This window comes from Bos grunniens, chromosome 16 (assembly GCF_055505025.1).
Source record: "Bos grunniens cultivar Pamir isolate PY7600 chromosome 16, Bosgru_T2T1.0, whole genome shotgun sequence".
In the NCBI taxonomy this organism is placed as follows: domain Eukaryota; kingdom Metazoa; phylum Chordata; class Mammalia; order Artiodactyla; family Bovidae; genus Bos; species Bos grunniens.
This window is the reverse complement of record NC_141180.1, coordinates 13,644,439-13,658,709: the sequence shown is the minus strand read 5'-3', so window position 1 is coordinate 13,658,709 and position 14,271 is coordinate 13,644,439. Positions and strand designations below refer to the sequence as shown.

Here is a 14,271-nt window from a genome sequence, read left to right as displayed (position 1 = left end):
TTCAGATATATGAGGGTTCAAATTCTAGGTGGGCTGTTTACTTAGGATGACCATACACTTTGTTATACAAATCAGGATATTTCTAAGAGTGAAAGAGGTCGATATGAATGATTGATAGGTGTTCACTGACCTGTAATACATATATGCTGGAACTACTAACTAACTGGGTGCCCTTGAGCAAGTTCCTAAAATTTCTGAGTTTCAGCTTTCTTATCTCTAAAAAAGAGACTACTGAAACTCCCCTGGCAACATTTCATAAGCGTTAGAGATAACGTATGACTCAGTGACCAGTGCAGAGATCCTCAGGAAATGGCAGCATTAGTAGAACTGTAGCTGCCAGCCCTCCCCCAGGAAGAGCACTCTCTTTGTGCAAAGCCATTGCTCAGCCTGGTTTTCAAAGGTGTATTTATGTTCTCAGTCCAGTAATGACTAAAGAGGCAGGGTCATGGTCACCTAGGAGGAAGCAAAGGTCGCTGGGACCCATCACAAACCATCATTCCCAACCTTTTCCAATGGATAAAATTCTCCATCACCAAGAGGCTTAGTCCTTCTCCTTAGACCTCTTCTTTATATAAAGTCATTTGGCCATGTTCATGCTAGTATTGTATGATTTTAGATTTATCAAGCTGTGCAGGGAGATGTGGGGAAGGGTATTCTAGAGATGCCATCTGCAACTGTGACTATAACTGTCAACACTACATGGAGTGCTGCCCTGACTTCAAGAAGGAATGCACTGTGGGTAAGTCCTGAGAGCTGGTGTCTCCTTTGTCAAGCTCATGTCCTGTGAGAGTCCCCTTGCACCCCTTGCAGTGCTGTTGTCAGACTGTTTCACACCTTTGTGCTGAAGCGCCTTTCTCCCTTCCCTTGCGTAAATGTGTGTGCTGTGCAGTGTGCTGCTGTGCCTGAGGATGACGTCAAAGCTGCGACCATAGCGGGAGGGTAAGGGGAACCTGGAAACCTGTCACTTGCACAAGGCTATTGACTACTGCCAAGTATCATCTCTTGTTTTAAATAGAGACTTAATATTGTGACTCAGGAGTCATTAAGTAAAAGTAGTAATTCTTTGCTGTTAACCAGAGAGGTAATTACTTAGTGATGGAGCCCTTCAATAGCTTCATCAAAGAGGTTCATGGAAATAAAATAATTTTGCTTACTGTTTGACTTTTTGATATTAATATGTTTCTAGGTTACCTAAAAAAAGGTACTTTACAGTGTTTAATAATGAGTATTTAATGATGAATTTCAGTTAAAACCAAAGGGTGTAATTTTGAATTATGATATTTCACTTAAACATATTTTGGACCATTTTGTTGTTAATGTGCAAAAATTTCATATTTATGAAAATTATTAAGGTGGCTCAAAGTTATGTCTGCTTTTGAATTTGCATGTGAAGTTGGTAAATATATTGTTGTACAATTTATTTATTGTGTAAGGTAATTATTTCAAATATGTCTGTGTAAATCACTGTGGCTTTAACCAAGGCTCTTGGGGAAAATAAGCAGACTTCTCTTATATAGTCCATACCAAAGGATTGGGCTGACATATTTGAGCTCTATACCATGCCAGTTTGTCATAATAAAGGTGCATTCTGAATAATTTTTGAGCCTAACTAGTGACCTATTCAGAGAAGGCAATGGCACCCCACTCCAGTACTCTTGCCTGGAAAATCCCATGGATGGAGAAGTCTGGTGGGCTGCAGTCCATGGGGTCGCTAAGAGTCGGACACGACTGAGCGACTTCCCTTTCACTTTTCACTTTCATGCATTGGAGAAGGAAATGGCAACCCACTCCAGTGTTCTTGCCTGGAGAATCCCAGGGACGGCAGAGCCTGGTGGGCTGCCATCTGTGGGGTCGCACAGAGTCGGACACAACTGAAGCGACTTAGTAGCAGCAGCAGCAGCAGTGACCTATTTAAGTCAACTCTTTAGGATATATTGTTATAGAATATGTATGATCAATTAAAAAATCCATTTGGAAAGTAATGGTGTGAGGAGAGGATGGGGGAATTCATATGAAGGATGCTTATCTCTTTAGACATTTCTCAGTTTTCCATTGTCCATACATGAAATGACTCAGACAGCATTGGGATGTCTCTTGGAGCCTTGAAGGGCAAGAAAATTTTCCCTAAGCCTCCAGATTTCTTTCTTGACTTCAGCTGTCTTCATTTGGGACACCAACCATTTCCCAAATTCCAAAGAAGACTTAGCTATGCACTTTTGAAGCTCTAGTCAGCTATAAGGTGGAAATGGTTAATCAATACATAGGCATGATGGATCGCACAACTAATAACCCATGTTTTGCTTTGCTCTGGGTAGAGCTTTCCTGTAAAGGCCGCTGCTTCGAAACCTTTGCAAGAGGGAGGGAGTGTGACTGCGACTCAGACTGCAAGAAGTATGGCAAGTGCTGTTCCGATTATGGCACTTTTTGTGAAGCAGGTAAGCATCCCATTACCATCAGTGCTTCTCAGAACAGCCAGATGTGTGCACCCACCCTAGCACCACAGATAATGTCTAACACATGGTCCATCTCAGGTCTTGATTTTACTAACGTGTAAGCTCTTTGTTTCACTGCGATGAATTAAAGAAGGAATGCTTCCTCCTATCACTCCCTGGCTCAGCCAGGTTCCAGGAGCACAAGAGTAACAGAGATAGGGGCCGAGTATCGGTGCTTTTCTCTTCCAGGTGCCGTTCAACTGCAGGTTAAGTCAACAGTATCCAGCTCAGTTGATGATTTCTTGTCTAATCCCATTGTGCTGACCTCAAAAAGTCAACTGTGCTTTGAGCTATCTGTGCTTTTGCTCTCGGTGTTCTTGAGTGTATATCTGAGGACAGAATTTACTTCTCTGAACTAGTAAATTTAGGAGTCAGTTTAAAGCACTAAATTGATAAGCAAACCAAGAAGTTAAGTGTCTACTGTGTTCCTCTCCCCTCTCTACAGTCTCCTCAATAGTCTCTATCTAAATGCCTGTATATGAAGGGGTCAATAAAAAAAGGTAGTTCCATTTTAAAATCCTCTTCTCTGATTATAGGTCCTGAAGGAGTACTCTGAGAGCTTAATAAAACCCTCTAAATTTACCAAAAGAAAAAAGATTTATGAAAATGTATTTAAATAATTGATTCCTTTCTTTTACCAAGTGTTTGCTCTCAAATCCAACTGTTAAAATATCTGTAGGGTAAAAGTGAAAATAAGTACTGCTTGCATAATCTTATCATTTTATTTAAACAAGGTTGCATCTTCTGCTTCTTTCAAACAGTGAAGAAATAGGGTGGAAAACTATTAATCAGCATAGTGGAGGAACATTTCTTAACTCTTCAATGTTTTCATTGGAAAGCATTCCAAAAACAACGGAGACAACACCCTTGTAATTAAAATCTCCAAGTGCAGAGTTCCTGCAGCTTTTAGATGGACCTATGAGATGACCTTCTTATTCACTCATCACTCTGATAATTGTTTTGGCTGTGAGACAAAAAACTAAGAATTTATTTTGGGCAGAGGATGGATCGGGAGGGAAGATGATTAGAGAATGATCAATCATTGAGAGAACCATATTAATAAAGGTAATAGTTTATGCCACCAGGGGCGGGTCAGATTACTTGAGGTGTATGTAAAACTCAATGAAAAAAAAATTGATGAAGGTAGTGCTTCATTCACAGAATTCAGAGATGGTCAGGGTCTAAATGAAAATAGAAGCATAAATTAGAGCTTCAACATTTTCTTAAAACAAAACAAAACAAAACAAAAAAACACCCAAACTATCTTGCAACTCACCATTTAGTCATTTTAAGATTGCTATAGATACTGCTTATAAGCATCTATATGTCCCAAAGTCCTAACAGTTCGAGAACTGAAGCAGTCAAGCACCTCTGAATGTGGATGAGAAAACAGTCCAAGAGGTTACATAGTTTGCTCAAGATCGTTAGAATGTGAAAAAACTTTTTCTCAAGTTGTGGTACCTGGCATTTTTGTGGGATGGGAGGAGAAAGCGGGAACATTATGGTGGTCAGTTCATGGAAATTACAAACAGTTTGGAGGAGAAGTTCGGTAAGAGTAGCAGGATTCATCACCACTCTCCTCCATGCAGGGGGCCTCCTCTCTCCCTGTTCTCTGCTTTCTTATCTTTCAGAAGTCCCTCTTCTTTTCTTCTGGTTCCTAATGATCAAAACATGTTCCATGTCTTCTCTTCTAGGCATGAGAAGGGGCAAAGAGTAGGGGCAATAAAAGGTTAAAATGATACATGCCAAACCATTAAGCTATTTTATCTTGGAGAAGGGCAATGCATTTTGAGGAAAGCATGATATGAAAGTGTGAAATTCTTCCAGGGGTAAATATTAATATAGAACTTTTGTAATTAAAAAAAAAGGTAAATTGGTATCATTTGATTTAAATGAATATGACAACAGGAAAATGTAATTTTTATATTTTTCTTCTTGAGAGCATATCTGTCAACCACATGCAGGGATTATTTTTATATCACAGAAGACTGGCATAAAGGATGCAGCATGTAGAGTTAAGCATTTTTTAGGCAGGCAAACACCTCTGGAAATCATCTAGGAAAAAACATGTCAGTTTGCAGGCAGGGTGATTCAAGAGGGCTTGCCCATTTGCCCAAGGTCAACAGCAGAGCCTTGCAGGTCTAGAACTGGAATTCAGGTCTTCTGATTCCTGAGCCTTTGCTCCAAGTCATAACTTACAGTGATTTGAGAATAGATTTTTTTTTTTTTTAATAGCAATGCATTCTCAGAATTCATTAGTTTGGAGTAGTTAGTGCTGGGCTGAGAGCTTGCCTGCACTGGTTTTCAGCAGCATCTACTCTTGAAGCCAGATGGCATCTGTGCCTTTCACAGTTAAGAGTTGCTGATGAATGTGAACAAGATGTTAACCGACCTGTCTTGCTTGGCCTCAGTGCATAACCCCACACCACCACCTCCTCCAAAGACTGCACCTCCACCTCCAGGAGCATCTCAGACCATCAAGTCAACAACCAAACGTTCACCCAAATCACCAAACAAGAAGAAGACTAAGAAAGTTATAGAATCAGAGGAAATAACAGAAGGTAGGAAGATGACAGACGTAACCAAAGGTTGTTTCTAAGATGAAACAACCTGTAGCTGGACTACTTCTATGAACTCTTCATAGAATAAGGTGATCTTCTGAGTCATGAAAGGCTCATCACACTTTTTAAGTCAAAGTTCAAGCCAAAGTTATTTTTCTTATTTACCAAACTGTACAGGACTAGATTAAAATAATCAGAAGAAACAAGACTTACTGTTTTAAAAAAAGAGTCCATGATTTTCTTTGTAGAACGATTTGATTCTGTGGGATATAAGAAAGTTAGTGAAAGTTATATATTGAATAGTTATACTCTAGTATCTGTGACAAGATCAGGTGCCTTGCTTTTAACTGACATTTATAAGAGCAGTTGCTCATTTTACTGATAAAACAAAAGCAGAATATGACATGTGTAGATCAATAAACAGCATTTTTTGTTGTATTTGGACTGGCAGTTCTTTTTTGCTTTAAATCACAGTTGGTGTGATCAACTTTTTTATTTGATTTATAGAACATTCTGTTTCTGAAAATCAAGAGTCTTCCTCCTCCTCTTCCTCTTCCTCTTCAACTATTCGGAAAATCAAGTCTTCCAAAAATTCAGCTGCTAATAGAGAATTAAAGAAGAAACCCAAAGGTTTGAGCATTGATAAAGATCAATGACTATATCAATGCCATGTGAACAATAATTATCTAAAAGTAACGTGTGTGGGAGAATGATTTGAGGACATTTCAATATTAAGGGGGGTGTAACTTCATAAATATTAAAAGATATTCATGAAAATTTCTTATAGGAAATTAGAGCCAAGCAGCTAAGACACCACTCTGTAAAGCCAAAGACGACGAGAGCAGCAACTGTAGACCCATAGGATGGCATCAGAGATGATTACTAATGGTTTTCTATTTCAGTTCCCCTCTACCTGATGGCATTTCTCTATCTTGCGGTTTCATTTCTCCTTCCCTATAAAGAACATTTATATTCTTCCTTAAGTATTTTGAAACTTTAATCCATTAAATTCTCATATACTGCTGAAAGGCAATATTATTCTTATTCACATTTTATGGATCTTCTTTATTATTTTTCTAATTATGTCATATCTGATTTTTCTGTAGTAAAGGACATACTACCGAATTGGCGATTACCTCCTAAAGAGAAATTTTGTTTATTCTGCTTTTTAAAAATTATTTCCTGAATTTCTAAAATATATTCTCATTCTCCAGGAAATGGCAGATTTTGGATACTGGAGTTTTGAAGAATTCTATTTCCTGGGTGGTTATTTCCCCTGAAGCCTTCTTTCTAGCTGAATAGCAAGATATTTAATCTCTGAGCATTAATAGAATTGTTTGATAAGCAGAACTCATCTAAGTGATGTGCCTCTTGGGCTCTGTGGTTCACCTGTGGGGTGGCTGCTATGGGAAGTCCTGTTAAATAGGGTCCTTTTCCTGCCATGGTATCCTAATCTCCCTCTCTGAATCCCCTGAGACTGCTGAGTTTAGACAGACAGAGAAAAGAAGGACGTTCAAAGCCATGTGCATGGAAGCAGGGCCAAGCTGGAAGCTTGGGGGTGACTGGAACAGATTCCTCGGATGCAGTTATAGAGGTTTCTGAGGCAATTGGTTCAGTGGATCTACTGGAACTAGGTTTCTAGTAAAGGGGCAATGAGCAATAAGGAATAAGAAGAGCTAAGAAAGGGAGGGCAAAGAACATTGCTATGAGAGTTGAATTAGTGTTATTGATCATATTAACAATTTCCAAGTTGCCACTTGCCTCCATGTATTAATTGTATTGAGTTTTATATTTTTCATCCCTTATCTCACTCATTCCCTAAAATAGTCCAGTAAAATAGTATTTACCATTTTACAGTAAATCAATAGACATGTTAGAGATTAGCCATTTGCCTAGACACACACAGCCAGTCAATGATAAGCATGGCATCTTTATGTCACAAAAATAAAATGATATTTTTTTTTCTCTAGTAAAAGATAAGAAGAAAAGAACTCCTAAAAATAAACCTACCCCAGAACCACCAGTTATAGATGAAGATGGAAGTGGACTGGATAATGGTGATTTCAAGCTCACCCCAACTCCTAACATTCCCACCACACAACGTAATAAAGTTACCACAACTCCCAAGATTACAACAGTAAAACCAACACTTCCTAAGCCCAGTCTTCCACCTAATTCTGATACAACTAAAGAGATACCTTCGACAGTCAACAGAGAGACAACAGTTGAAACTAAAGAGACTTCTACAACAAATAAACAGACTTCCACTAGCGCAAAAGAGAAGACAACTTCAGCTAAAGAGACACGAACTGCAGAGAATACATCTACTAAAGGTCTTGCACCCACACCTGAAGTTCCTGCTATATCTACACCCAAAGCTGAAACTATAACCAGATCCCCTACACCCACCACCCCCAAGGAGCCTGCTCCCACCACCAAGGAGCCTGCTCTCACCACCACCAAGGAGCCTGCTCCCACCACCCCCAAGGAGCCTGCTCCCACCACCACCCCCAAGGAGCCTGCACCCACCACCAAGGAGCCTGAACCCACCACCAAGGAGCCTGCACCCACTACCACCACCAAGGAGCCTGCACCCACCAGCCCCAAGGAGCCTGCACCCACCAGCCCCAAGGAGCCTGCTCCCACCACCCCCAAGGAGCCTGCACCCACCACCCCTAAGGAGACTGCACCCACCACCAAGGAGCCTGAACCCAACACCCCCAAGCAGCCTGCTCCCACCACCCCCAAGGAGCCTGCACCCACCACCCCTAAGGAGACTGCACCCACCACCAAGGAGCCTGAACCCACCGCCAAGGAGCCTGAACCCACCACCAAGGAGCCTGAACCCACCACCCCCAAGCAGCCTGCTCCCACCACCCCCAAGGAGCCTGCACCCACCACCCCTAAGGAGACTGCACCCACCACCAAGGAGCCTGAACCCAACACCCCCAAGCAGCCTGCTCCCACCACCCCCAAGGAGCCTGCACCCACCACCCCTAAGGAGACTGCACCCACCACCAAGGAGCCTGAACCCACCACCAAGGAGCCTGCACTCACCACCCCCAAGGAGCCTGCACCCACCACCAAGGAGCCTGCACTCACCACCAAGGAGCCTGAACCCACCCCCAAGGAGCCTGCACCCACCACCAAGGAGCCTGCACCCACCACCAAGGAGCCTGCACTCACCACCCCCAAGGAGCCTGCTCCCACCCCCAAGGAGCCTGCACCCACCACCAAGGAGCCTGAACCCACCACCCCCAAGCAGCCTGCTCCTACCACCCCCAAGGAGCCTGCTCCCACCACCCCCAAGGAGCCTGCTCCCACCACCCCCAAGGAGCCTGCTCCCACCACCACCCCCAAGGAGCCTGCACCCACCACCAAGGAGCCTGAACCCACCACCAAGGAGCCTGCACCCACTACCACCACCAAGGAGCCTGCACCCACCAGCCCCAAGGAGCCTGCACCCACCAGCCCCAAGGAGCCTGCTCCCACCAGCCCCAAGGAGCCTGCTCCCACCAGCCCCAAGGAGCCTGCTCCCACCAGCCCCAAGGAGCCTGCACCCACCAGCCCCAAGGAGCCTGCTCCCACCAGCCCCAAGGAGCCGGCTCCCACCAGCCCCAAGGAGCCGGCTCCCACCAGCCCCAAGGAGCCGGCACCCACCAGCCCCAAGGAGCCTGCACCCACCAGCCCCAAGGAGCCTGCACCCACCAGCCCCAAGGAGCCTGCACCCACCAGCCCCAAGGAGCCTGCTCCCACCAGCCCCAAGGAGCCTGCACCCACCAGCCCCAAGGAGCCTGCTCCCACCAGCCCCAAGGAGCCTGCACCCACCAGCCCCAAGGAGCCTGCACCCACCAGCCCCAAGGAGCCTGCACCCACCACCAAGGAGCCTGCACCCACCAGCCCCAAGGAGCCTGCTCCCACCAGCCCCAAGGAGCCTGCTCCCACCAGCCCCAAGGAGCCTGCACCCACCAGCCCCAAGGAGCCTGCACCCACCAGCCCCAAGGAGCCTGCTCCCACCAGCCCCAAGGAGCCTGAACCCACTACCACCACCAAGGAGCCTGCTCCCACTACCACCCCCAAGAAGCCTGCTCCCACCACCCCCAAGGAGCCTGCTCCCGCCGACCCCAAGGAGCCTGCTCCCGCCGATCCCAAGGAGCCAGCTCCTGCTGAACCCAAGGAGCCCACTCCAAATTCTCCTGAGACACTTGCTCCAAGTTCTCCTGATATCCCTGCTCCAACCACCTCAGAGGCCTCTACTTCAACTACCACCGTGGAGCCTTCCACTACTCTGAAGAGCCCTGCTGAATCAACTCCTCAACCTCCTATAGAACCCACACCAAAGGCTCTTGAAAACAGTCCCAAGGAACCTGCAGTACCCACAATCAAGGGTCCTAAAGTGAACAAACCTGAAATAACTACAACAGTTAAAGACAAGTCCACAGAAAAACACATATATTCTACACCTGAAATTACAACAGCTGTAGCTAAGATTATAACAGAGGCAGCAACTAAAACAGAAAAGACTACTGAATCGAAAATACCAAGTACAACCACAGATGTAACATCTACCACAACCAAAGATACCACGTCATCCAAAATTACTCCTAAAGCAACTCTTGCACCTAAAGTAATGACTGCAACAAAGAAGACGACCGAAAAGACTAAGAACAAACCTGAAAAAACCACAGCTGTACCAAAAGGCAGAGCTACTAATTCTCAAGTGACAACTCCTAAACCGCAGAAACCAACCAAAGCACCCAAAAAGCCCACTTCGACCAAAAAGCCAAGAACACCTAGAGTGAGAAAACCAAAGACTACGCCAACTCCCCCAAAGACGACGACATCAGCATTGCCTGAACCGACTCCTACCTCTTTACCAGAAGCCATGCTCCAAACCACCATCAGGCCTACCCCAACCCCCAACTCAGAAATAATTGACGTAAACCCAGAGAATGAAGATGGAGATGCTGCTGAAGGAGAAAAACCTCATATGATTTTCAGGCCCCCTGTGCTAACTCCTATAGTGATTCCAGGCACTGAAATCATAGTGAGAGGACCCAGTCAAGGCTTCGGCATCAACCCCATGTTTTCAGGTAATATCAATCAGTTACTTTCATGTTTAAAATTGGCAATGTTAAATCTTTCTGAACCAGATGCCCTGATTTAGTATTAGTCTACTGATATATATTTAGAACCCTGAACTTAACTTGTGAAATTTTACATCTTCTCTACAGGTAAGCAGAGGAGTAATCAAATAAGTTTATTTGGTGTTTGGAAAATCAAATAATAACCTAGGGTTACAAGAATCTGCAATATTTTTTGCCAAACCAATTCCACAGGGCAATCAGAACTAAGAAACAAAATTTCACATTGAGACTTTACATGAAGTAAAGTCAAATTTACATGAAGATCAGGTACCCTGATCCATTCCAGTTCATAATATATGTTTATATACTTTTTTGAGTAATATCACCTTTAAGTAAAACTATGAACAGTATCACTTTTTTTAACCTCTGAAATACATGTACCTCAAACACGTACTCTTCAAGAGCTTAGGAAAGGGTGAACAGAGGAAAGAGAACCTAATGGGAAGATTTGAAAAGAGCGGAACCCTCTTCTCATTTTTATGTTGGCTTAATTTGTGTTAATTTGTTTCAGATGAAACTAATCTATGCAACGGTAGGCCAGTAGATGGACTGACTACTTTGCGTAATGGGACATTAGTTGCATTTCGAGGTAAGTTTTGTACACATTTCTTTTTCTGCTCCTTGTTTTGTTCTTGGTATTCATGAGAACGAGTCATGGGAGAGTACAAATGTGAATTGAGCTTCCTGGAGGGAAACCTGATAAACTTACCTCACATAATTATTATAAGGACTTGAGGGTAAATACTAAAGTATTGGATTAAAAAAGTTAGACATAGTGAAAGTATGTTAGTTGCTCAGTTGTGTTTGACTCTTTGCAATCCCATGGACTGTAGCCCACCAGGCTCCAGTGGGCTTATATATATATATATATATATAACTACTTTATATATATATATATATATATAGTAGTTATATATATATAACTACTTAATTCTAACAGATAAATAAATTGAGAGATTAAATGACTTTCTGTAAATCAAAGCTAGAAGGCCCTTTCTAGAGAAACTGGGAAACTAAAAATTTTGTCATGCTAAATTTCAGACTTGAGAAACATCTATTCTCAGAAATGTTCAAATACTGTCGCCTGCATTTGGTACTCACAATTCTGACTAACCATCACAGAATGCTTGTCAACACATTCCATCTGTTTATGATAAACTATTTTTAAAAGATTTGATTTTGATTTCTTCTGGGGTAGGTTTCAGTCTTCATTCAGCTTGTAGGCTGATGACCACTTTCAATTTTAGGTCATTATTTCTGGATGCTGACTCCATTTACTCCACCACCTCCACCTCGGAGAATTACTGAAGTTTGGGGCATTCCCTCCCCCATTGATACTGTTTTTACTAGATGCAACTGTGAAGGAAAAACTTTCTTCTTTAAGGTAAGAAAAATGGTTTGTGAGAGAAATCAGCAAACAGTTACTTTTTATTATGAAAACATAAATCAGTTCAACTTCCATTTCAAAAGGTCTCCATACTTAAACTACCACTAAAATTTGATAAAAAGTTAATTTGTAACCCTGTCAAATTATTCACTAAGGTAAAACTCTCCCAATGCTTAAATCTAATAATGAGTTTCTAATCTTCCCCTACTCGCTTTATAACCTTTTTAAAAAGCTGTTCACATCATTTCCTCTTTTTAATTATCAGGGTTCTCAGTACTGGCGTTTCACCAATGATATAAAAGATGCAGGATATCCCAAACTAATTTCCAAAGGATTTGGAGGACTGAATGGAAAAATAGTGGCAGCCCTCTCAATAGCTCAGTACAAGAGCAGACCTGAATCCGTGTATTTTTTCAAGAGAGGTATGTGTCACATAATTAACAAAACTAAAAAACTCTTAAGGAGAGATCTGACAGGAAAATTTCATTCAATATTTTCATTTATTACTGGGATTACTGTCAACAAATATCTTTAATGTCTAAAATCAAATATTTTCAATTAAAAATAAATTAAGGGCAGTAAGAAGTATTTTGCTTTCTTAACATTCAAATCACAATTTCATGAGTTTTTAGGACATTTACATAAAGAATGTTATTTATTTTCAAACAAAGCTAAATATATAACTATGCAGTGTGTTGGCTTTATGACTAATAACCATTATTAATGTCTGGACTATACTGTATAAAAAACATCCATTGTTTCCTCTACCTTGTAAAAAGCTCTTTTCCACCTCTTTTGGGCATTTAAATTAATTTTCATATTATATGTGATTTTCTAATTCATCATAGGTGGCAGCGTTCAGCAATACACTTACAAACAGGAACCCACCCAAAAGTGTACTGGAAGAAGGCCTGCGATAAACTATTCTGTGTATGGAGAAACAGCACAGGTTAGGAGACGTCGATTTGAACGTGCTATAGGACCTTCTCAAGTACACACCATCAGGATTCACTACACACCCGTCAGAGTCCCTTATCAAGACAAAGGTAGTATTTTTTACTGTGTTAATTCTTACACATGAAGTAGATGTAATATAGCATCGATTATTAAATATAAATTCTGACCAAATAACCCTAATACTTTAAGCTTATTAATGTAAAACATCAATTTGCCTCAATGAATGACCAAAGATCAATACCGTATTTTTCTTTGTGGATAAGACAATTTATTCAGGCTTATTAATTATAATAAATACCACTAAGAACATTAAGCTCAAATCTATAACCCTCAAAATAGTCCTAAAAGGTAGATATTTGTATCATATAAGAGCCAGCAAAAGTTGAGGCATCGAAGTTAACTCACACAAGGTAAGAGAGCTACTCCCAAACTAAGGTTAAAACCCATGTCTGTCTGACTCAACAACTGCTCTTTCCAATACAGTACATTGCCGTTCAATCTAATACATTTAAAATGTCATCTACAGGTTTCCTCCATAATGAAGTTAAAGTGAGTACACTGTGGAGAGGACTTCCAAATGTGGTTACTTCAGCAATATCACTGCCCAACATCAGAAAACCCGATGGCTATGATTACTATGCCCTTTCTAAAGGTAAGTTATTATCTCTGAAACATGAATAAAATCAAAGCAAAACCAAGTGTTCAATGGTGACTAAAGGTGAGAAGTTAAATTCTATCACTTACTCTAATTATTCTGAAGAGAAAGCTTAGATTATTGGTTTATTTTCAATTAAACTGAATGGATTACAATTCATTTCTGCCCTATCCTTCATGAGATTAAAGCCTAGTATAATAAAACATCCACTAAACTGAGTTAAAACTAATGAAAATAATATTTTACTTTTATTATCAGTGGCATTTAATAGAGGCCTTACTTACTATAAAGTTATATTGATTTATATAATTACACAGTCTGTAAGATCAGAAAGAAGTTCCTGAGAAACTAATTTTATTAATTATATTACCTGGGGTATTTTTCTTTGAAAAAGTCATGAAAATATGAGCTATTCTGCCTATATAAATGACATCAGTATGTATTTAAAGAATAAAATTCAAACGAATCATCATTTTTTAAACTAACTTGGTTTTCTCAAATTCTTACACTGAAAAAGCAGAATTAAATATAATTTAAATCAAAGATGGTGAAAGGTCAGTCTGCCTAGGCAGCGGGTTTTCTTTTTGTCAGAAAGTTGAAATTAATACATTTCTTATATTAAAATGATAAATACTCTCTTTCAGCATAATAATAAATAGAAACTACTTTTAAGTGTTTTATTTTCTTTTTAATTGAAAAAGTGATCCTTCCTCTTTTTAGATCAATACTATAACATCGACGTGCCAAGTAGGACAGCAAGAGCCATTACTACTCGTTCTGGGCAGACCTTATCCAATACCTGGTACAACTGTCCTTAGACTGATGGGCGAAGGAAGAACCAACTAATTAAAATGAAGAAACGAATGATAAACGTTGACACTGAAATACATTTTATTAATAAAGAACGTTGAGATAAGCACACCAACTTAAATACAAAAATGTTTTTAAACTCGACAGTCATTACACTAAAACAGATCTGACAATCTTATTCACAGTTATTATAGTTTACAGAACATTTAATTAATATTTCCTCTATTTATTCCTCCTCTCCCTCCCATTGCATGGCTCACAC

At 41.0% G+C, this 14,271-nt stretch overlaps 3 protein-coding genes across 9 annotated transcripts in view; 1 reads left to right on the top strand and 2 right to left on the bottom strand.

Annotated features, from left to right (window-relative positions):
• LOC147356195 (uncharacterized) overlaps nucleotides 1–5,397 on the bottom strand; it is a 25,265-nt gene extending 19,868 nt beyond the window's left edge. For 2 of the 4 annotated variants that reach the window (XM_086343336.1, XM_086343333.1), the window contains exons 1-2: nucleotides 5,267–5,397; nucleotides 3,954–4,182 (exon numbers count right to left, since the gene is read on the bottom strand). In XM_086343336.1, coding sequence (XP_086199462.1) covers nucleotides 3,954–4,061 — 108 coding nt within the window. In that variant the 5' untranslated portion in view covers nucleotides 4,062–4,182; nucleotides 5,267–5,397. Of the gene's footprint in view, nucleotides 1–3,953; nucleotides 4,778–5,266 lie in introns of those variants that run through there. The other 2 variants (XM_086343335.1, XM_086343334.1) reach the window with 2 other exon arrangements.
• PRG4 (proteoglycan 4) overlaps nucleotides 1–14,120 on the top strand; it is a 16,760-nt gene extending 2,640 nt beyond the window's left edge. Inside the window, exons 3-13 of one of the 3 annotated variants that reach the window (XM_086343329.1) lie at nucleotides 617–739; nucleotides 2,316–2,435; nucleotides 4,904–5,053; nucleotides 5,561–5,683; nucleotides 7,024–10,146; nucleotides 10,712–10,789; nucleotides 11,448–11,584; nucleotides 11,853–12,009; nucleotides 12,436–12,633; nucleotides 13,071–13,196; nucleotides 13,920–14,120. In XM_086343329.1, coding sequence (XP_086199455.1) covers nucleotides 617–739; nucleotides 2,316–2,435; nucleotides 4,904–5,053; nucleotides 5,561–5,683; nucleotides 7,024–10,146; nucleotides 10,712–10,789; nucleotides 11,448–11,584; nucleotides 11,853–12,009; nucleotides 12,436–12,633; nucleotides 13,071–13,196; nucleotides 13,920–14,017 — 4,433 coding nt within the window. In that variant the 3' untranslated portion in view covers nucleotides 14,018–14,120. The remainder of the gene's footprint in view (nucleotides 1–616; nucleotides 740–2,315; nucleotides 2,436–4,903; nucleotides 5,054–5,560; nucleotides 5,684–7,023; nucleotides 10,147–10,711; nucleotides 10,790–11,447; nucleotides 11,585–11,852; nucleotides 12,010–12,435; nucleotides 12,634–13,070; nucleotides 13,197–13,919) is intronic. The other 2 variants (XM_086343327.1, XM_086343328.1) reach the window with 2 other exon arrangements.
• TPR (translocated promoter region, nuclear basket protein) overlaps nucleotides 14,073–14,271 on the bottom strand; it is a 65,001-nt gene continuing 64,802 nt past the window's right edge. For both annotated transcript variants that reach the window (XM_086343325.1, XM_086343326.1), the window contains one exon: nucleotides 14,073–14,271. In XM_086343325.1, the coding sequence (XP_086199451.1) occupies nucleotides 14,216–14,271 (56 nt within the window). In that variant the 3' untranslated portion in view covers nucleotides 14,073–14,215.